A 21676-nucleotide genomic window follows, 5' to 3' on the forward strand; every position below is an offset into this window, starting at 1 on the left:
AGTTTTGAAGAGGACTTTGACGGCGCTGTAAAGTTGGCATGTTTGGCTCTTTCCGTCAAATTGCAAAGAACTGCAAAAGATTTGCTTACAGCATTTGCTGAGGAAGAAAGATGTTCTATTTGGCATGGACACCGCTGCTGCTTCCCGGGCTTAGCCCCGCCCTAGACGATTGTGATTGGTTTAAAGAAATAAAAACAGGCCCGCCCAGTTTCCCCACGGATAGACGGCTCGAGGTAGCGTGGCTCCAGACCATTCTACTTGCTGTAGTTTGGTCTGGCTTTGCGAGACTAGTGCGCGAGCAACACAACAAAATACATGCAACTATTGTTAATAATTGTTTGTCAAAAAACACAATTTATGAGTTTACAAGCTTTATTGGGATGGGATGTTATTAAATATAAAAAAAATACAGGTTCAGTTAGACGGATAGAAATATTCTGAGCAGATCAAAAGCTAAGCTGGGTGAAATTACATTATGCCTCCTCCAGGAAGTCGCAGTTAACAGCAGGTCTGGCATTCTTAGTCATTCAATAAATGATTGCATCTGCCATTTAATTGCATTATATATTCATCACAGATTGAAGACGACATGAAACATTTGTTAAATCAAAAGATAATTTCCTGAAATACATATTTGATCAACATGTCAATAACAAATCGTTCAAAATGATCATTACGAACCATCCCTAATACAGTGTCTATTCCTGCCCTAATATCAGGTATCATCCCCAGGACATATGTCTTATCACAACAGCAACACGTCCTTTCACTCTTTTACTCACCTTTGGCATGAAAGGAGTCCGTATTGAGTTTAATGCTGAACCAATTCTAAAACACCCAAAACAAACTTCCCAGCCTAACTCATCACTTCATTACTGTTACTGTAGGGCTCTAGTCCCTCCGAGTGCGCTTAGATGATGGTCACTTCGCGGTTCTTCTTCTTGATGCAGTCCAGGGTGACACTGCGTGGGCTGGTCTCGGCCGGTTCCTCTCCCATCAGGGGAGAATGGGGTGTGCTCAAGGCGCCTCTACACTGGCCAGAAGACGCTGACTGATAGGCGCCTTGTGAGAATCCCTCCAACTGCTGGTGTCTTATTGGCTCTTCCCTGTGGAGCTCCCACCAGATTGGCTGAGGGTCTTCCTGATGCTGGATGGTGGTTGGCTGTTCAGCCGGGATCTGGCTCCTGGTTGGCTGTTCAGCTGGGATCTGGCTCCTGGTTGGCTGGAGGTCTCTGAGGAGCTCTAAGAGCTCTCTTTTTTCCAGCTCTGCTTCTGCCAACTCTCGTCTCCTGAGACGCTCTGACCCCAGCAGGGCGCGCACGTCACACATCACCCGCGCTAACTGGCCCTGCATTGAGAACATTATGAGGAGATTGTTAGTGGCATTACTAATCAACTGCATTGTCCCAGGTCTCTAACAACGCTGTTAAGACATCTCAACCTCCCCCTGAATACTGTTGCTAGAGCTTTAACTAAGGGTTAGGGTTTCTAAGAGAGCAAACCACATTACTCAAATGGTTAAGATTACATTTAAAGTTATATTTTCAACGTTTTACATGTTTTTTTTTCTGTAACATGGCCTTCTGTTGGAGGTTATCTATTGGATTAACTAAATAAACCTACAGCCCATGAATCCCTCCAGCCTTCTCTATCAATACATCAAGGACCATGCAGTCACCTTGAGCTCCTCCACGTCGTTCTTCAACTGGGACTCCTTCTGCACCATGTGTCTCCTCTGGGAGTCCAGGCGAGACTCCATCTCTCGCCTTACCTCGTCCACCTTGCTCAACATCTCCGCCCTCCACAAAACATTTTAGGGGGAGTTATCTCCACAAACAAAATCCTCACATCGTGTTATAGAAGCAAATTAACTATTCCTCATAAAATACACACCTGAGCATCTCCACCTCGGTGCGCAGCTCTGCCACGCAGTTGTGCTGTGATTGGTCAACGGACAGAAGGGTGTGGCCACAGCCATTGGGACACTCCCTGCTGCGGAACATGCACTCTGACAGGTGAGCCTCCAAGCCACGCCTCTCCACCTGCACCGGACACCCTGGGAAGACAAGTTGATCGCATCTCCCATCACAACTACATCAGAGTTTAAACACATAATCACCTCACATATAAGAGTAAATCCACTGAGAGGCAATTGGATTCATTAGGGAAGTTAGTTTATGCATATGTGTTACATAAACACACAATATATAAAGAAAACACAAAACAGCACTGCATTGAACAACAATATAATGATCAAACAGCCTCAGCCTTTTATTCTTTATCAATCATAGCTAGTACTAACGTCAGTAAGGCAAATTAAATCATTACGAAATGTTATTGGGAAAGACATTACTAAACCTTACCAATCAAACTGAAAACACTGCAAAACAAACCGAACACTGCATGCTCTTACTCCTCAGGTATACGTACCACAATAATAACATATGTACTCTCCACCTGTCAAGTAAAGGTGTCACATGTTATGTGTAAACAAATATCGCCCACATATCCACATATCAATTTAGGCAGGGTAAATTAACAATGGTAAGGGGAGCCAGAACTAGGTCTGTGGATTGGTTGTAGTGAAACCGTTCTAAGCATGCGGGTAATACAGCCATGACAACAGATCAGCAGCACCAGCGACTGACGGATATCCTAATCCAATCATTTTCGTTTCAAATTCTGATATAACACTGTTTAAACTAGAAGACCTTTAAATATACACACATCCACAGATAATAAACCTTTTGAGTTTGATACACTTTTTGATTGTTCACACAATACAACGATAAAATATTAGATAATACAGAAAATGCTAGAATTCAAACCAATGATTGAATGTATTCATGAACTTGAGCATATGCTCTTTTCCTGCCCAATACACATACATTAGACACATTTGTCAGAGAGTGTAAGAGACATTCATTTCAATGAATGGTATTGAACTATGTTTCCTCCTTTCAATGTCCGCCAGGTGAGCTGTGAGTGGAGAGCTACAACAGGTGAGAGTGAAGGCCCGTACCTGTGTTCCGACACGCCATGTAGGCGAACTCACACTCCTCCTCGTGTGTGTGCAGGGTCTCCAGGGGGCACACCGTCTCACAGCCCTGGCCTGCATTCACACACCGGATCTGCAGTCGGCCCAGGTCGTTCCTCATGTACCTGATGTTCACCATACACATTTTAACAAACAGCCGATGTTCACCACAAACACATTAACAAACAGCCGATGTTCACCACACACACATTAACATACAAACTGGCCTGCACTCACACTAGGCCATCTGGCCGTGGCCGTTGGCCGTCGCAGCTGTGGCCTGGCCACGGAAGGCTCTTGTACATACGTCATCACGTCGTAACACGTCATCACCAAGCGTCCGCTGCATGGACCATAATAAAGTCTGCTGCCCATCAGAGTTTTAACAACAATGGATAACAACACAGAGAACACACCAACAGTTGAACCGCTTGACGCTATGTTTACCGTTTAATGGGAAAGAAGGCTCGTCGCCTTTATTATGTATGTGGTCGTCGCATTGACTATACGTCATCCAGCTCAGGTTGCGTAGCCGTGCGTGTGCGCGTGTCGGCTCATTAGCATCTGTACCGTAGCGGCCCGTGCCGTAGCAGCACACCTCTCCCAAGTGGCCAAATTGGCCCGGCCTGGCCAGACTGGCCACACTCACACTGGCAGATTTGAGCACGGTTAGGTGCTAAAACGGCCACGGCCACGGCCAGATGGCCTAGTGTGAGTGCACCCTAACAAACAGCCGATGTTCACCACACACGCATTAACAAACAGCCGATGTTCACCATACACACATTAACAAACAGGTTACGTTCATCATACACACAGAGAGTGATGGTTAATATTCACTAACACACAGAAAGTATTCTTTAATATTCACCATACACACAGAAAGTATTCATTAATATTCACCATATACATAGAAAACAATGTGTAATATACACAATACACATAGAAGGTTAGAGGTAATATTCAACATGCAAACATAACAAAAGAAAGAAAGAAAGAAAGAAAGAAAGAAAGAAAGAAAGAAAGAAAGAAAGAAAGAAAGAAAGAAAGAGTAAAGACAGAAAAGGGAGACATCACAGTGACAGAGATAGATAGGAGACCTCACAGTAACAGATAGATAGGAGACCTTCACAGTAGCCGAGATAGATGGAGGAGACCACGCAGTAACAGAGATAGAGGAGACAACCCATTAACAGAGATAGATGGAGGAGACCTCACAGTGACAGAGATAGAGAGGAGACCTCAGAGTAACAGAGAGATAGGAGACCTCACAGTAACAGAGATAGATAGAGGAGACCACACAGTAACAGAGATAGATAGGAGACCTCAGAGTAACAGAGAGATAGGAGACCTCACAGTAACAGAGATAGATAGAGGAGACCACACAGTAACAGAGATAGATAGGAGACCTCAGAGTAACAGAGAGATAGGAGACCTCACAGTAACAGAGATAGATAGAGGAGACCACACAGTAACAGAGATAGATAGAGGAGACCACACAGTAACAGAGATAGATAGAGGAGACCACACAGTAACAGAGATAGATAGGAGACCTCAGAGTAACAGAGAGATAGGAGACCTCACAGTAACAGAGATAGATAGAGGAGACCACACAGTAACAGAGATAGATAGAGGAGACAACACAGTAACAGAAATAGATGGAGGAGACCACACAGTAACAGAGATAGATAGTGATGACCACACAGTGACAGAGATAGATGGAGGAGACCACACAGTAACAGAGATAGATGGAGGAGACCTCACAGACAGTGTCAGAAATAGATGGAGGTCCATTGAGACCACCCAGTAACAGAGAAGGTTCTAGAAGTCTTCTGAAGTCACCTGTAGAGCGGTTTGAGGCTACCAACGTCCAGCGGCGTGCGGTCCTCCGGGCAGGAGTGGTGGTGGAGCAGCCAGCTGCTGATGCAGGCGCTGCAGTAGGCGTGCTCACAGGGGGCCTGCAGGGGGCGCTCCAACACGTCCCGACACACACAGCACAGCAGGCCGTCGTTGACATAGCCCACGAACCTCTCGAGATCAAAGCCCATCCTGGCATTCAAACAGTAACATGGAAGACAGGGGTATGACAGTTAATATACTACGACAAGTGTGTGTGTGTGTGTGTGTGTGTGTGTGTGTGTGTGTGTGTGTGTGTGTGTGTGTGTGTGTGTGTGTGTGTGTGTGTGTGTGTGTGTGTGTGTGTGTGTGTGTGTGTGTGTGTGTGTGTGTGTGTGTGTGTGTGTGTGTGTGTGTGTCTGCAAGGCCTTGATGAAACATGTATTAGAAATGTAAATTCCATAATTTAAATAAATGGTTACTACATTTTTATTGAACACACTTATGCCAAACATAACCTTGTGACTGATGATGCAGCAAAATATAGAAATTAAAAATGTATAATACAAAAATGCAATAGTGCTGATATTTTAATAGCCGGCTGGTCCAAATCTGTGAAAATAAATAGACACATTTTCATGGGGGGGCCAGACTGGGGCCAGTTGTTTTGTTGGAGGGGCACATTGAACCCGGGACGCAAAATATTTAGTTCAGTACTAAGTAACGGCATTAAAAAACACAATATACAATTAGGACTGTGCTCAGGAGTGGGCAGCCCCCCTTCCTAGAACCGCCCCTGCATACACGACAACGGTAGAGCATATGTCATGTAAAACCTCCTATTTCCTCACTTTTTCAATATGTCCAATATATATTCTTACCTTGCTTGTTAAGTGTGAATTAATCCAAAATGAACTTCCGAGTTGTTAATATTCCCCTTTGTCAGTGGTTTGGTTTCCCTTCGTCCTCCTCCTCTCGCCCTTCCCCCGGTGTCTCATCCAGGTGAGGGTCGCTCTGAAGCCCTCTCCTCCCCCGGTGGGCCGTCTCTGTGGACGGGTCTCCGTGACAACAAGGATCCGATACACGGCCAGACAGCTGCCAGGCGAGAACCAGATAGTCAGACTTACAGAGACACACAAATGCAGGAGACACACAAATGCAGAAAACACACATAGCAGGATCGCAAGCACGCGCACATACACGCACACAACTCCAAAGTTTCCAATTATACAGCTGACAGCTGTAGGCCTGCGTGTTATTTAACTGGCCTACCATTAGAAGAGGGACGCTTCTGCCACCTCAGGAGAATGTCATCGTTTAATTATCGTCAACTTTTCTTTCAATGTCCGCATCAGTCACTCAGTCCCTGCTTTTTCACTGGATGTTGGATTAACAAGGATTATAGCCTCCTCCATGATTGGATTTCTCTCCACGACAACATTATATCACTTTCTTTCAGACAACATCGTTCAAAGAGCAACCTTTATTTGTCACAAAATAGGTCCAACAAAAATAGGTCAGTTATAGACATCATACTAACAATAAAATATCACATGAACAGTTGTTTTAGCTTGCGTTGATAACCACTTTATCTGAACCGTAGAAAAAAAAAAGGATTAAACCAACAAGCAGCGCTTTTGAAGTTAGTGTGAGGGTGAATTCTAGGACAAATTTAGACTTCGAAATATAGTGCGCTCCATGTCCTCACGCACAAATCCACGAGGGGACGCGTCCCTCTGCTTCTGGAGATGACGTCACCACACGTCTCCTCCCCTCTCCTCATCGACCAATGGCGCTGGAGTTATGTGGTGACGTCACTACACGACCCCTCACCGCCCCTCTCCTTGTCGACCAATGGTGCTCCAGAGCGTGCGGCGGGAGACTACGAGGACTTCCTTCCCAATGCTTCCTTCATACACAACCTTTAATGTTAGAAAGCTCCAACATTTCATGAATGAAGTACAAGCGAAGAGTGTGAATTTAAGGGTGGTGAGTACCATACCTACCGTTGTCATCTGCTGTCTATCAGTTTATTAATATGACGGACATAACACACTCACACATGACACCACTCTACTAATACTAGGTCATACTGTGTGTTGCTAGTGTTAGCCTGCTAGTGACAACATGATGTACATTTAAAGTCCCAGACAGATAATGTGAAGTTAAAGTCCCAGACAGATAATGTAAGGTTAAAGTCTTTGGTCACATTTAGAAAGACAGATGTTTAAGCATGATTTATCAATATACTTCTTTGTTTTTAACTATGTGGATGACCCTGGCCTTGTCATGACAGTGGCATTGTACAAAATCCAATGTAACAGTTTGATAGTAAACCTCCAACCTGCCTTCCTACATGTATGCCTACATGTATGATCAGGTTGTTCTGCGACAATGCGCCGCTCCGGAGCCCCCAGCCGGCTCACCGCCAACGCCGCCAAACGGCCCAGGTTCCAGCCCCCGGGAGGGTCTCTCCCCAGGTCATCAGCACAGCCTCCGGGGCAGGCTGACCAACGGGCTCTAAACACCAATGCCATATTGACAGAGGTGAATTAGACTACCCTATGCACTGTCCCTGTAGTTTAATTGCTAGTTAATCAACACAATGAAATAGGCTCCAAGAAATGATATGGCTATGTGATGATTGTCCAGGTAGTCATTATCTCTAATGTGCCAGCAGGCCCAGAGGGGCCTGGCCGGGCCTGCTCTTGATGCCCCAATGAAGCTGCCCTGGCCTGGTCCTACGGAGGATGCTTCTCCGGGCATGTCCAGGGCTCTGGCGATGGTCCTCCACGCAGCAGAGTGTAAAGAGAATGACATGGAAGCAGACGGACATCCTCAGGTTACACCTGTAGAGTCCGGAGCCGGTAAGAACTCAGGATCATGACATAGAAAACCCTTGTTTGCTCTCTGTCACATTATTTTACATATATGAATTCACTTATTTTCTTTGGGGGTAATTAGTTGTTTTTACCAAACCAAGGGATTTTGATGTTATAAACACGGCCCAATGACATAGCCACAGTGCAAGGGATGGTAATCAAAATAATGTGTTCATAATGTGAGATTTTTTTAATTATTATTATGAAGCTCTGGTAGGAAACTGTTAAGTCTAATGATACATCTAAATTACTCGTATGACAGACAGTTTGTAGGCCTTATTGCTTGCAGATTTGTGAGGAAACGGCTAAACATGTGATACAGAATGTTACTCTGTATGGCGGTCCTGAATGCTAGTGTCTGCATTATAATCAAACAACCTCCCTCAAGTAAAGGGATCGATGTCTTTAGTGTACCTTGCTCACATTAATCATATTTTATTATAAGTTGCAATGCAACGTCGTTGCATTATAGGCTTGGTGAGAATCGAGCTACTTACTTTTTACGCAGTGGTAATAGCGAAAACCATGCGCAAAAAAACATAAGACAGTTGTGTATTTCTAAATGTGATTATGGATCTAAATGTAGACCCCCCCCCCCCCCCTCATTACGGGTTGAGAACAGTTTATAAACAAAATTAAGATTCGCTTGGTCCCATAAATTAAAGCTATTCTGCCAGTAGTCGTCTTTCTCCCATCGTGGACAAAGAACGTCTCTCCAGGTTCGGGAAATTCACAACGATTAAGTTCTCTCATGCGGTTTATTGATTTCCAGCAAAAGAAGAACACACATAATTGTTAGAAATTACAGTTTTCCCGATTCCTTAATTGTCACCAAACCACCCATATCTGTTGAGACAACGCTCTGTTAAACCCAGCAGCGGAGTGACAGCAGCCGGTCTAGCGTTGTGTTAAGAGGCGGGGGTTGTGCAGCGGCAGCGGTCGGCAGATTAGGACTGTGCTCAGGATCAGTGAGCAGACTCGGCTCGTCTCCCTCCCTCCTCTCCCGACAGCCACTAGTGCCGATACCCATCTCCTCTATAAGCAATTGTATTGTTTCTGCAGGCACAATTAGATACCGGATTGGTGTGAACAATTATATAATTTACGTCTGCAGTCGCGACACCGCTAGGTTTGTTGTGTATATATAAAGCGCTGCTTCTTGCAGGCATTCAGGCAAATGTCTCCTCCCCCTTTGAGTTAAGTCAGTGCTATTTCCCCGCTCGTCTCCTATTGTCACCATAGGAAAAAGGTTTTTGACCCATAGCAATCAACTAAAGTCGAGTGCCGTGCCTGAAGTGTACATGTCCATGTTTATTCTGTGTATAACGACCCGTGTTATTAAAAAGAGTCTGCGTTACTGTGGTGTGAATGCTGTGCTTGGTTCGGGGTTTAGAGAGACCGGGCTGTAAGTAGGTCGGGCCGGGTTTAAGCGGCTTAACTACGTCAGCCTAAGCTGGGAGGAATTCATTGTAGAGCCCTCCGCGGTAGGCGGGGGCCTAAACGAGGCTGGCCTAGTTAAGCCTGATTCTTATTGTGTGCAGTCTGTTTTTGTTGTGCAACACAGCAGAGAGGACCAAAGGCAGCGTGTATAGGTTCCCATGCATGCAAGGCATGGATTGGTTTTGATTGGGAAAAACAGGAAACGAACGTTTTTCTGTTTAAGAATTAAACCGGTATCAGCTTCATCGCCCTGGACAAAGACAAGGACAGCTGGAGGCCATTATTACGATCAGGGACAAAGGGAGCTCGGGTGGAGCGGCGAAGAGTTAAAGTTCACAAGTGGGGCAATTGAAAGGTGTCTGATCAGAGGCACTATTTTGCCCCGCGTCGGCCCTGCCATGCTGTGAAGATGGCATCGAGCTCCTTGTTTCTGTCTAGCATGGTGGGCAAGTCGCGCTCCTCCAACTTCACCCTCTCCGAGAAGCTCGACCTGTTGAAGCTGGTGCGCCCTCATGTGCGCATTCTGGAGGAGCACACCAACAAGCATGCCGTCATCGTAGACAAGAACAAGTGTTGGGACACCGTGGCCGACCAGTACAACTCGCTGGGAGGGGACAGACCCCAGCGCACCGCTCAGGGCCTCCGGACTCTATACAAGAGACTGAAGGAGTCGGCCAAGCAGGAGCTGATGCAGAGGAGACACGCCCAGCCCGAATACAGGGGGAGCATTTCGGAGCCAACCAGGAGGGTGATGGAGATGATTCCTCAGTTGTTTCACCACGTGCCCGTACAGGATAAAGACCAAGCGCTGCGCAGGTACACGTCCCCGTGTGACAACTTTATGGCTTGTTTTTTGAGACGCGCAAAAAAAAACTAAAAAACCGCACCCATCGAAATACCAAACGCGAATTTCTTTCATATTATTTTTGCTACTTTTACAGCCTATTTAAAATAGTCTTTCATATCGAGATTATACACTACACAAAACAAAATACACCTTGACACCTTTTTTATATATTTACGTTTAAAACATTTGAATAATTAATTTGATAATTATTGTTTTGAATCTTACTTTTCTTAACTTGGCTAAAGCTGTTAATTGTAGCCCTTCTTAATTTTCCTTGAATGTATTGCTATTGAAACGTGACTTGGTTGTGCCATTGACGCATGTTGCTCACCATCTGCAGGTTAATATACAACAAACACAACTCTCCCATTGAGCACCCGGCCAGCAGCTCCTCTCTGCCCGGCCTGCAGGATTACCCAGCAGCCCTCCCGCTTGCCCACAAGCTGGTCCAGCTGGAGCCCGAGGAGGATGTGAAGCCGCCTCCCGAGCTCCCCGTCCTACCCCTCGTCACGGGGCCGGAAGGGGTCAGGGAACAGGAGCAGGTAGGCAACGTTGACGACGAGTCTCTGGTCAGCGTGCAGGACTACGAGCCGTCCCTGTCCCCCGCCCTGTCCACCTCCTCGGTCAACATCCCCCTCTCCGGGTCACCACTGGTGGACCCCCACCACGACCTGTACCCCAACGTCCTGTACCCCCACGACCACCTGGAGCACGAGCGCTTCCGGCCCCACCACTTCGCCAAGGAGGAGCACGAGCTGGTGCTAGCCAACCACCAGAAGGTGGCGGTGTACCTGGAGGAGAAGAGGGAGGGGCTGAAGAGGAAGCAGGAGCTGGAGGAGGAGCTACTGAGAGCCAAGATCAAGGTGGAGCGGCTGAGGGCGGCCAGACTGAGACACGGGCTGCCTCTGCCTCTATAGCACAAGCCTGAGGAGACACAGCCTGCCTTTGGTAGCAATGCCCTTAAACTCTTGAACGGGACCCACAATGGGTCGCGGTCCGGTTGGAGGTGGGTCGCAACCCCCAAAACACGGGAGTGCTCAGAGTGTGTGGTCGGGACCCAAGGACACACTGAAATGGTCTTTTGGTCCAGAGATGAACGTGTGGAGGAACCTCTGCTCTATAGCACACATAATGGCACCCTAAGTCTGAGGAGGGGACTGAAGAATCCCTCAGCCTCAATGGATGAATATTTTCTTAGTTTTGCTTGAGACCTGTTTTAGCCCAAAATACTTTTGAGGGCCGTAGTCTAACGATGCATTGCCTACAGCCCGATTTTCATCAGAGTAATTCCAATCATCCAAAACATTTTTGTCATATTTTTATGGCAGATACGACCATATTACTAATGACCTGCCAGTACAAAACCTTACTATGCTCAAATGTAAGGGAATGAACCGTGTGATTAGGTATTTTCTACATTTCAGAATGTGTATTTGCCCCTGTTGGGTTAGTTTAGTGACTGGCCATTTTTTATTAATTTGAGAACAGTTTGCAAAGAAGAGCTCAAGCTAGTTCCTACAAGGTTTGAGAAGCATGCAAAGATTGGAAAAATAAGCCTTTCAATGCAATCCTTAATTATTTTGAAGATGAATGGACATTAAGACATTAGCACTGTGATACTTCTGTTTTGGTGGGATGAGCCCTTCCACTTCAAGGCCTTGACAAGACATTTGTGATGTCTTGTCAACAGAAATCCTCATATGGAGATCTAAAATAAATAAATAACAGGGAGCACATGGAAGCTTTATATATTGAATGGAATCTTTGATGTGTGATGTTGTTTAAATGTTGTGCTAATAATGGTACAAGAGTGTTCCTCTGTCCCAGTTCAATGTTCATGCACTTATTAAAAAATAATTAACCGTTTTATGGTTCTTACACATTAGCTCTGCATCACATCTCCTATCTTCAGTCTGGTGTTACAACACATATTTTAATGGTCATTTATTTCGACGTATAAAATGGTTTCCGTGTGTTTACTCGTGTGTTTACTCGTGTGTTTGACCTGGTGTGGATTATCTATAAACCCGATGGCACATTTGGCAGTTAAACTGTTGTGTAGCGCCCTCCACTGGTGGGTTTATATATTTTTGAACAGTCGAGTTCTCTATTGGTTAACGTCTTCATCCACTGTAGATTTCTCACTTTGTTCCCAGGGCTAGGCGGTCCTCCTCAGCTGCATCAAGGCTCCTCTCCCAAGGCTCCACTGGGGAAGGCAGGGTCTTCAGGGGGGGTTCCATCCGGCCCCCCCAGCACGTCCGGGGTCAGGTACTTCAATGTGATGTGGTGTAAAGCCAGCAAGAAGAAGCACAAGCGCTGGGAGGGGGATGCTGTGCTTGTGACCAGAGGACGCACCGCCACACTCAAAGACATGGAGGGCAAAGACATCGGAAAAGGTGACACTCTTTCACTGTTATTGCCTTCATGCAACTGGAATGGTTGAAAATAAAAACTTTTTAACATTGCAATCAGTCGGAAAGACGCAATGAAAAAAGTGTTTTCCTTGGTTATACTTAATACCTCGTTAACCATCTGGTAAAGTGTAATGCTATGTCCTTATATGTCTTCTGATGTAATGAATGTGATGATCCGGTCAGAAGTCCTTAGTTTTGTTCTGTGTTCGTACAGGAAGTGGCTACAAGGTGTCTGAGCTTGCCGCTCTTTGTGAGGGGGAGACTCTGATGGTCGGGGGGAAGGAGGTGGAGGTGATGGGGGTGATATCTGCTGAAGACTTTGCCAAGGGCCGCTGCTTCCAAGAAGCCCACGTGGTAAAGGAAGAGGAGGGTCCCAAGTCCGGCCCGCCTCCCCCTCGGAACTCGGCCTCTAAACCGTTCTGCAGCCCCATGCTGGGCAGAGCGGAGAACACCGGCACCAGAGGGCAGGAGGAGCAGCCGGGCAGGCCCCGCCATGACCCCCTCGCTGCAGGTAGAGACCAGCACGGCACCGCAGGCCTCACGCCACCGCCACCCTGACCATGAGGGCTCGCGGGAACGTCAGGCCTGCAATAACAGGGTTGCTGGATTGAAGCCCTTTTGGAAAAGGGGATTTCGGTCCTTGAGCAAGGAACTTTCTTCCCTAACTATATAACGCCTCATATTGCATAGAAAGTGGACGATGCATATTTTTCAATGCAGCCCAATACTCGTTTGTACTGCACAGCTAGAGCTTTCTGCCTAGGTCAAGTTCACTGCTTGTGTTTTAGATGCGTTTGGCACAACTGGATTGATTTCCCAATGCTTGTCGGGTTCTAGATGCAACACAAACCCTTCTGGAACGAAAGGTTGCAAGCCTTATGCTGTGTTGTTTTGGAAATGAAGAGACTTACTTTATTTGAACTCTGTTGATGCAACCAGCATCAAGGATGCGTAAGAGGCTTGGTGTGCAGTGTTGGATGTCCGCTGCTGGTGCTTGTATGAATGTGTTTTTGTAACCCACAAATCCCTTTGTGCTATGTCTCTCTGTAGGTGCCTTGGTTATGCCGCGTCCCTCCACCAATCACCAGTGGGCCTCTAACAAGGCAGGGCTACCTGTGGTGGACGTGGTGGTGGACCCTCACCTGGTCAATAACCTTCGACCGCACCAAAGGGAAGGCCTGCTCTTCCTCTACGAGTGTGTGATGGGCATGAGGTAATGGATCCTGATTAAGATGCAGCAGTTATGAAGAACCAGTATTCTGAACATCAGCTGAAAGAAGGCCCTGAAGTTGTTGAGTCAGGTGGATCCAGATGAGGCCACTCTCCTCAGTGAGGCAGTCCGTCCATCTGCCTCCCTCTGCTTCCCCCTGCTCTGCCCCAGGGCGCCGTCCAGCAACGGGGCCATCCTGGCAGATGAGATGGGCCTGGGGAAGACCCTGCAGAGCGTGGCGCTGGCCTGGACGCTGCTCAGACAGGGGCCGTACGGGGGGAAGCCCATGGCCAAGCGTGTTCTGGTGGTGGCCCCCGGCAGCCTGGTGCAGAACTGGGGGGCCGAGTTCAACAAGTGGCTGGGCCGAGAGAGGATCAGCGTCTACGCCGTGGACCAGGTGAAGGGAGCAGAGAGGGTTCATGTCCCACCAGGGGAACACAGAGGGTTCATGTCCCACCAGGGGAACACAGAGGGTTCATGTCCCACCAGGGGAACACAGAGGGTTCATGTCCCACCAGGGGAACACAGAGGGTTCATGTACCACCAGGGGAACACAGAGGGTTCATGTCCCAACAGGGGAACACAGAGGGTTCATGTCCCACCAGGGGAACACAGAGGGTTCATGTACCACCAGGGGAACAGAGAGGGTTCATGTCCCACCAGGGGAACAGATAGGGTTCATGTACCACCAGGGGAACAGAGAGGGTTCATGTCCCACCAGGGGATCAGAGAGGGTTCATGTCCCACCAGGGGAACAGAGAGGGTTCATGTCCCACCAGGGGAGTAGAGAGGGTTCATGTCCCACCAGGGTAGTACAGAGGGTTCATGTCCCACCAGGGGTGTAGAGAAGGTTCATCTCCCACGAGGGGAGTAGAGAGGGTTCATGTCCCACCAGGGGAACAGAGAAGGTTCATGTCCCACCAGGGGAGTAGAGAAGGTTCATCTCCCACCAGGGGAGTAGAGAGGGTTCATGTCCCACCAGGGGGACAGAGAAGGTTCATGTCCCACCAGGGGAGTAGAGAAGGTTCATCTCCCACCAGGGGAATAGAGAGGGTTCATGTCCCACCAGGGGGACAGAGAAGGTTCATGTCCCACCAGGGGAGTAGAGTTGGTTCATGTCCCACCAGGGAGGGATGGGCTGTAGGACATTTCTCTAAAGGGTTGATTGAAGATCATTCATAATATTGGATCAGTAAGATCCCATGCTGTCTCCGGCCCCTTGTATGACAAAAATAATGAGAATTTTCTAAAGTGTGTGTGTGTGTGTGTGTGTGTGTGTGTGTGTGTGTGTGTGTGTGTGTGTGTGTGTGTGTGTGTGTGTGTGTGTGTGTGTGTGTGTGTGTGTGTGTGTGTGTGTGTGTGTGTGTGTGTTTAGGACCACAGGATAGAGCAGTTTGTGGCCTCTCCTCTCCACAGTGTCCTGGTGATCAGCTATGAGATGCTGCTGCGCTCTCTAGAGCAGGTAAGAAACCTCAGTTATCTTTAGTACATGTCCAGCGGTATTGGGTCTGGGGTTGACACGGCTTACACATGTGACTCCTGATGGAACTGGTTCCAGGTCCAGAAGCTGGAGTTCGGCCTCATCGTGTGTGACGAGGGCCACCGGCTGAAGAACAGCAGCATCAAGACGTCCTCGGCCATCAGCGGGCTCAGCTGCAGACGCAGGGTCATCCTGACAGGTGGGTACTTCCTTCTGGACCTCCCTGACTCACCCCAGACTCACTCCCAGTCCCGTACCAGTGCTGGCAAACCAATGGCAGAAAACAAGCAGACCACCAACATGCTAGCTTCCCACATGATACTTTCTCCATGGATTAAAGTTCTCCGTCGCTACGACGGATTTCCGTCATTTGGAGTTCACAGAGGCCACTTGTGAGATCAATGTAGATCCGAGGAGTTTTTTTTTTGGGGGGGGGGGGGTAATAGGTACTTTCTCGCATAAAAAAATATTAAAACTTGGGCAAATAGGGGTATTACAGCAATATGCACACTATTAGAGAAGGGTAAATTGCAGAGTTTTCAGGCTATAAGGGAGAAATTTGATTTGGAAGCAAATGATCTCTTTCGGTATTTTCAGGTGAGGGATTATTATTTAAAGGAAATAAAGTTAAAAGAACCCAAAGAACAGAACATGATTCTTACAATAATGATAAATGCATATGAAGGGAGAAAATGTAGAGTGATCTCAGCCCTATACCAAGCTCTAGGGTCCAGTGGGGGAAATTCAACTGTTTATATTAAAGAAAAATGGGAAAACGAAATTGGAATAGAAATAACAGAAGATGACTGGTATACTGTGTGCAAGGGCCAACACTCAGCCACCAGCTCTAGGATATGGCGAGAATTTGGTTGGAAAAACATTATGAGGTATTTCATTACACCAAAGATTAAGGGGAGATACGCACCAGACCAGAAACCATGTTGGAGGTTGTGTGGTCAAATGGAGGCAGACCATACACATGTGTTTTGGAAATGTCAAAAGATGGAAGGATACTGGGAGGGAGTTTGGAGTGTGCTGAGGGAGATATTGGGATATGAGATACCGAAAACTTGTCTGGTATTATACTTGGGGAACATTCCACAAGAGGAGGTACAAGGAGGGGATAAATACCTGGTGAAAGTACTATTATTGGCTAGCAGGAAGGCAATTACAAGGGCCTGGTATAAAGTAGACCCCCCTACTAAAGAACAGTGGCTGAGTGTTGTGGAGGAGATCTATGACATGGAGAGATTTACACATACCCTTAGAATGCAGGTTGAACAGTTTGAAGGAAAATGGGAGAAATGGAATTATTACAGAAGGGGTGAGGGTGATACCACTACTATTCATAGTAATGACATCTGAATAAGACTGAATTGTTGCATTGTGACTGAATGGAAGGACCTATAAGCTTTGTGTTGTTTTTTTTGTGTTTTGCTTTGATCCTTGTTTTTGGTGTGAGTGTTTTGACTTGATTTGTATGTTTGTTTGCATATTTTTTGTGTATCATTGTTGGAAAATCCATATAAAAATAAAAGTTAAAAAAAAATATATATATATATTAAAACTTAAGAAAGTGATGTATTAACAGCACTGAAGCGAGAATTAAAACAGCTTTTAGCAGCTTTACCGCTACCGCTGCCGCGAAATGCATTCTGGGAAACTTGCATACTGTATACTGCGGTGCAGTCGGTCTGCTGTATACTGCATACTGAATCCCACATTCAGTATGCAGTATACAGTACATACTGCGCAGTATGTAGTCGGCAGTACGGTAGTATGCAGTTTCGAACATGGACATAATACACGCGTGTATTATGTCGTCATACGTCAACGCCGGTAAAATTGTCAAATTATATAGTGAGTATTTAAAAGGTCTACCGTTAAAATTGACTCTATTTTCTTATATATAAAAGGTTTACTTGAAATAAAACATGTAATGAAAAGTTATGTAGATGCTTGATTTTTTTAGAGAGTAAAATATGAGACAAGCTTTGCAAAAAAAAAATCTTAGTCTAATTGAAAAGACAACAAAAAAATTGCAATAGATGCAAAAGAACAGCTGTTTAAAATCCTCCTGTAAAACAGTATTGGTCGAGCATTTAAACGTGATGGCTGCATTTGGTGCTGACGTCTTATACATTTGTATTTCTTAAGCAGGTGTCAAGTAACCTAACCTGGAACATGTTTCACACACTGCACGTGACTTGGCTGTAGCGCGAATAAAATTTCAGTCAGAAGATTTTTTTTCACTTTAATCCCTGACTTTCTCCTTCTGTTTAAAACACGACTTATGATTCACATTTTTACCAGCTTATACCAAGAAAAACCATGGCACATTGAACCAACCCTGACCCAATCAGTAAGCATCAGAGAGTACGTTCTGTAGTCTTTGTAGTTCTTATCGCTGTTCATAGACCACACAAACACCTTACTCATGCAGTCTATTTTGTTGTTGTCCAGGTACTCCCGTCCAGAATGACCTGCAGGAGTTCTACGCCATCATAGAGTTGGTCAACCCAGGCATCCTGGGCTCCTGCGCCGCTTACAGGAAGGTGTTCGAGGAGCCCATCCTGCGCTCGCGACAGCCCTCCTGCACAGAGGTACTGAACGTCATACCTTTATGTTCCCCGCTTAGGCTCATTGAGATGCAGCACTCCTCTACCAACCACAGACAACACGACAACACACTACTAATCACAACATTGGTGACAGATGGATGGGCGATACAAAGGTGTTACATACCGTGAGGCCGGTGGCTATAGGACTAAAGGGATGTGGCTCTTATCTCTTATCCCCTCTGCACATGTTATCTATGGACCCTGCTTAACCTGGTTAACTACCACCCTCTCTCCTCAAAGGAGGAGAGGGTTCTAGGGGAAGAGCGAGCCACGGAGCTGTCCCGCCTCACCAGCATGTTCGTCCTGCGGCGCACCCAGGAGATCATCAACTGCTACCTGCCGCCGCGCCACGACTGGACCCTGTTCTGCGGCGCCACCGCCCTGCAGACGGAGCTGTACCAGCAGCTGCTCGCTCACCGCGTGTTCAGGGCCTGCCTGCAGGGCTCCGGTCAGACCCACACACACCTGGCCTGCATCACCGCCCTGAAGAAGCTCTGTAACCACCCTGGCCTGCTGCACGCCACCGTCAAGGTCAGAGCAGGGAGCCAATCACCGAACCCACCCATCAGGCAATGACTGCAGGGGGGTTACATGACTGTGTTTGGCACCAGACAGAAAACTGCTTTGGGGTCCTCGTATGGATGAGGAGCACTGTACTGCAGTTTTTTTTAAAGGTTCTAGATTAAGTGTGTTTCAGTCCCTTACCACTATATTATCTTCTTGAAAGATATGTCTACCAAAACTGCTCCTTAAAAACATGCATCTGAATTCACTGGGAGTCAGTTTGGATAAAAGAGCTGGCCAAACGACTAAACTGTAAATGGCAGATAATATTCCCCTGTTCTATTGACTACCGTGTTGAGCAGAGGTTGACGGTACAATTATGTGTCTGTGTTTATCTAGGCGAAGGCGGACAGTGGTTCCGTGGAGAACACTTTGTACGAGGGCCTGGCTGCTCTGTTCCCAGAGGACTACTCCTCAGGAGGTCTCAGTACCGCCGACTCTGGGAAGCTCCTGGTCCTGGCAGACCTGCTGACTGCCATCAGACACCTCAGCCCGTCAGACAGGTGTGGGGGTGTCCGTGCGTGTGTGTGTGTGTGTGTGTGTGTGATCATCTGAGCATGTGTCCTATCATCTGCTTCCACTGTATAATTAAAAGAACAGTGTGCCATTAAAGGTGTGTGTCCGTGCAGGGTCGTGGTGGTGTCAAACTACACTCAGACGTTGGACCTTCTCCAGGACCTGTGTGTCCACATGGGCTACACCTTCTGCAGATTAGACGGACAAACACCCACCAACCAGCGGCAGCGGCTGGTGGACAACTTCAACAGCCCCTACTCCAACCACTTCCTGTTTCTGCTGAGTTCAAAGGCCGGAGGGGTGGGGCTTAATCTAGTGGGCGCGTCCCACCTGGTTCTGTATGATATTGACTGGAACCCTGCGAATGACATCCAGGTGAGGTGCAGGCATGAAGACCGAAGCCTAGGAATGTAGTACCGAGCTCTAGCTAAAGGAAAGGGCAGCGGGTCTTTAGCTCTGTGGTTCTAATTCTTATGCTTTCATTAATTCACCGAACAAAAGTAAACAACAAAATAATGTAGACATAACATGAGTGACATTCCTTACATTAATGTTGGACTAGAAGTGCTTTTCCGGGGGACCCCACATATCGATCAAAGTAATCCATCAGGTGGCAGTGTGTGCACACTCAGACATTGCTGACGATATTACCCGGTGTGTTCAGGCCATGGCTCGAGTCTGGAGGGACGGACAGAAGAAGACCGTACACATCTACCGACTCCTCACTGCTGGTGAGAGCACCGGTTCACTCGGGCCAACACGACAAAAAAATATGGGGCAACAACGCTCCACTGGGCATGATGAGCAAGAGAGGGGATAACGCATTGATCATCTCCGCAGCTCAATCAGAAATCACTGTTTCTGGTGGTGTTACGCAACATCCAACTGCAGATTAACTGTCGTAAGAATTGATCTATTGATCTAATAGATACATCATTATTCCCGTCGTTGGTGATGTCGATTATGTAGACCTGAACTGAATCGTCCGTCCTGATCTTATCTACTATAATGACATCTGGTTCTAATCTTTTGACCATTTAGAATCTAGATTGATCCCCTGAATCCCTCATGACCGCGTACAACACACTGTGTACATTCACTGCATTGAATGTGCCTTTAAACACTGCCTCACGCAGGTACGATTGAGGAGCGTATCTTCCAGAGACAGGTGTCCAAACAGGGGCTCTCTGGCACCGTGGTGGACCTGGGCAAAGGGGCAGAGCATACCAGCTTCTCAACCAGTGAGCTGAGAGATCTTTTCAGCCTCGCAGACACCCCCTCTCTGACGCACGACCTCCTCAACTGTAACTGTAGCATGGACGGAACAATTCCGGGTACACACACACACACACACACACACACACACACACACACACACACACACACACACACACACACACACACACACACACACACACACACACACACACACACACACACACACACACAGGCTGAAATATTATGGTTTTATTTTGGATAGCCATGGAAGAAGAAGTGGAGCAGCGGCCTGATAGGCCCTGCCAGCTGGGTCGTCTTGGAGACAGAGTAGGAGAAGGAGGCGTGTCACAGAAGCATCTCAGCATGTCGGAGCTGATGCAGTGGAGGCATTTCTCCGGGGAGACCACCACCTTCTCAGACCCCTACCTGGACCACGCGCGGAACCACATCACCTTCGCCTTCCAATCCACCATGTCCCACGCAGCTCAGTGAAGACGTGAGCTCTGGGGACAGGTCTCAGACTGCAGAAGGGTTCTAGCAGAGACCTTGTCTGGATGCATGGAGACTCAACACAAGGACGGCTACACATGGAACCACAGACACATTTAAACGTTGGTGAGGTTTACGTGAAAACCACAGATGATTTTAAAGAAAAAACAGTTTGATATTTACACAGTGGAAAACGTATTGCGCCTGACTTAAATTATTACACTGTTATAACTCTAATAAAACATTTCCCCTTTGTACATTTCGCAAATGGGACTATTTTGTTTTATTATTCAAACTTTGAACAGAGAGAATCTTGGTCTGTCTACGAGAGAGAGAGAGTTTGCAATGAAGTCAATGTTTACATTTCAACCCAAGCATTTTTGTACAATGTAATTCCCTGAAGATAAGAACAAGTGTTGGAGTCCGCTTTGTCTTCATCTTGTGTAATATTTACCTTGTCACCAACAGCTGTGTTTTACTCCCAGAAGGGACCGAACGGAAGCGCCTGGGCAGGATGTTGACGTGAGAACCATGCAATGAGTCTGTTTACAGTCGCAGGGGTCATATCATCAGCATTTCTTTGTGAATGCTTTATTCTTTTTCATAAGGGTAAAGGATGATTAGCTTTGTGCACCACAGCACAAAGCTTGCACCTAAGATGTGTGTGTGGCACTACCTATCTGAGAGTGTGTGCTGTAGCACCTTACATGTGCTCGTCAGTGCTGGAGTGTATTGGCTTCAGTAGATGCCTCTTTATGTGTGAAACACACTTTGTGTAAGGGGTTACCCTTTGTTTGGGGTGTGTGTGTGTGGCACCATGGTTACTTATACACCTGCTGGTTCCCCTTGGGACAGCATGTCTCTGAACTACAAAATGGGTATCTACAGTGACCCAGTTTTTCCAAGAGTGCAACTAGTAAAGCTGCCTGTGTAACCAGGCAACCGCCAGTCATTTCCCCCTGCCCTATGCATGCCTTTTCAATGTGTTTCTGCACGTGTCGGACAGATCGTCATGGGGGCAAGCGGGATATTGATTTAACACATAGTTGTGTCTCATAGACTGCGCTGCCTCTGCTGTACAGCCCATAGCAGAATCAGTTTGTGGCTAAAACATCCCTCTTT

The 21676-nt window shown here is 46.9% G+C and overlaps 3 protein-coding genes across 9 annotated transcripts; 2 read left to right on the top strand and 1 right to left on the bottom strand.

Annotated features, from left to right (window-relative positions):
- Positions 1-349: 349 nt before the first annotated feature.
- On the bottom strand, positions 350-6610 carry rnf41l (ring finger protein 41, like). Of its 4 annotated transcripts, none has more exons than XM_060066037.1 (9): positions 6500-6607; positions 6146-6250; positions 5755-5968; positions 4880-5086; positions 3023-3162; positions 2431-2457; positions 1894-2056; positions 1679-1799; positions 350-1348 (listed from the first exon to the last, which is right to left on the bottom strand). In XM_060066037.1, exons 4-9 carry the CDS (start codon positions 5083-5085, stop codon positions 911-913), a joined length of 1095 nt encoding a protein of 364 aa, XP_059922020.1. In that variant the 5' UTR covers position 5086; positions 5755-5968; positions 6146-6250; positions 6500-6607; the 3' UTR covers positions 350-910. The 4 variants fall into 4 exon arrangements, with proteins under 4 accessions (XP_059922020.1, XP_059922021.1, XP_059922022.1 ...); XM_060066038.1 differs by lacking the exon at positions 6500-6607 and adding an exon at positions 5392-5485 and having other exon boundaries at positions 6146-6493; XM_060066039.1 differs by lacking the exon at positions 6146-6250 and having other exon boundaries at positions 6500-6610.
- An 84-nt stretch (positions 6611-6694) lies between these two features.
- On the top strand, positions 6695-20811 carry rad54b (RAD54 homolog B). 4 transcript variants are annotated; one of them, XM_060066027.1, is made up of 17 exons: positions 6695-6862; positions 7254-7420; positions 7551-7740; positions 12199-12438; positions 12671-12967; positions 13507-13669; positions 13838-14063; positions 15042-15128; positions 15225-15345; positions 17610-17749; positions 18008-18298; positions 18671-18834; positions 18961-19222; positions 19512-19578; positions 19984-20181; positions 20328-20568; positions 20651-20811. In XM_060066027.1, exons 2-16 carry the CDS (start codon positions 7268-7270, stop codon positions 20555-20557), a joined length of 2829 nt encoding a protein of 942 aa, XP_059922010.1. In that variant the 5' UTR covers positions 6695-6862; positions 7254-7267; the 3' UTR covers positions 20558-20568; positions 20651-20811. The 4 variants fall into 4 exon arrangements, with proteins under 4 accessions (XP_059922010.1, XP_059922011.1, XP_059922008.1 ...); XM_060066028.1 differs by having other exon boundaries at positions 20328-20556; positions 20639-20811; XM_060066025.1 differs by having other exon boundaries at positions 20328-20549; positions 20632-20811.
- LOC132468299 (fibrinogen silencer-binding protein) lies at positions 7750-11908 on the top strand. Its single transcript, XM_060066041.1, has 2 exons — positions 7750-10011; positions 10383-11908. Exons 1-2 carry the CDS (start codon positions 9605-9607, stop codon positions 10957-10959), a joined length of 984 nt encoding a protein of 327 aa, XP_059922024.1. The 5' UTR covers positions 7750-9604; the 3' UTR covers positions 10960-11908.
- Positions 20812-21676: the final 865 nt, after the last annotated feature.

Source organism: Gadus macrocephalus, chromosome 11 (assembly GCF_031168955.1).
Source record: "Gadus macrocephalus chromosome 11, ASM3116895v1".
NCBI classification, from domain to species: Eukaryota; Metazoa; Chordata; class Actinopteri; order Gadiformes; family Gadidae; genus Gadus; species Gadus macrocephalus.

Bases quoted from the DNA above. Each gene is read 5' to 3' on its own strand.
- LOC132468299 (XM_060066041.1), top strand. From the start codon at position 9,605: ATGGCATCGAGCTCCTTGTTTCTGTCTAGCATGGTGGGCAAGTCGCGC. The intron at 10,012-10,382 runs GTACACGTCCCC...CACCATCTGCAG, and splicing joins AAAGACCAAGCGCTGCGCAG to GTTAATATACAACAAACACA.
- rnf41l (XM_060066039.1), bottom strand. From the start codon at position 5,085: ATGGGCTTTGATCTCGAGAGGTTCGTGGGCTATGTCAACGACGGCCTG. The intron at 1,800-1,893 runs GTGTGTATTTTA...TGTTTTGTGGAG, and splicing joins ACCGAGGTGGAGATGCTCAG to GGCGGAGATGTTGAGCAAGG. The intron at 1,349-1,678 runs GTGACTGCATGG...TTCTCAATGCAG, and splicing joins ACGACGTGGAGGAGCTCAAG to GGCCAGTTAGCGCGGGTGAT.
- rad54b (XM_060066025.1), top strand. From the start codon at position 7,268: ATGCGCCGCTCCGGAGCCCCCAGCCGGCTCACCGCCAACGCCGCCAAA. The intron at 14,064-15,041 runs GTGAAGGGAGCA...GTGTGTGTTTAG, and splicing joins GCGTCTACGCCGTGGACCAG to GACCACAGGATAGAGCAGTT. The intron at 15,129-15,224 runs GTAAGAAACCTC...AACTGGTTCCAG, and splicing joins TGCTGCGCTCTCTAGAGCAG to GTCCAGAAGCTGGAGTTCGG.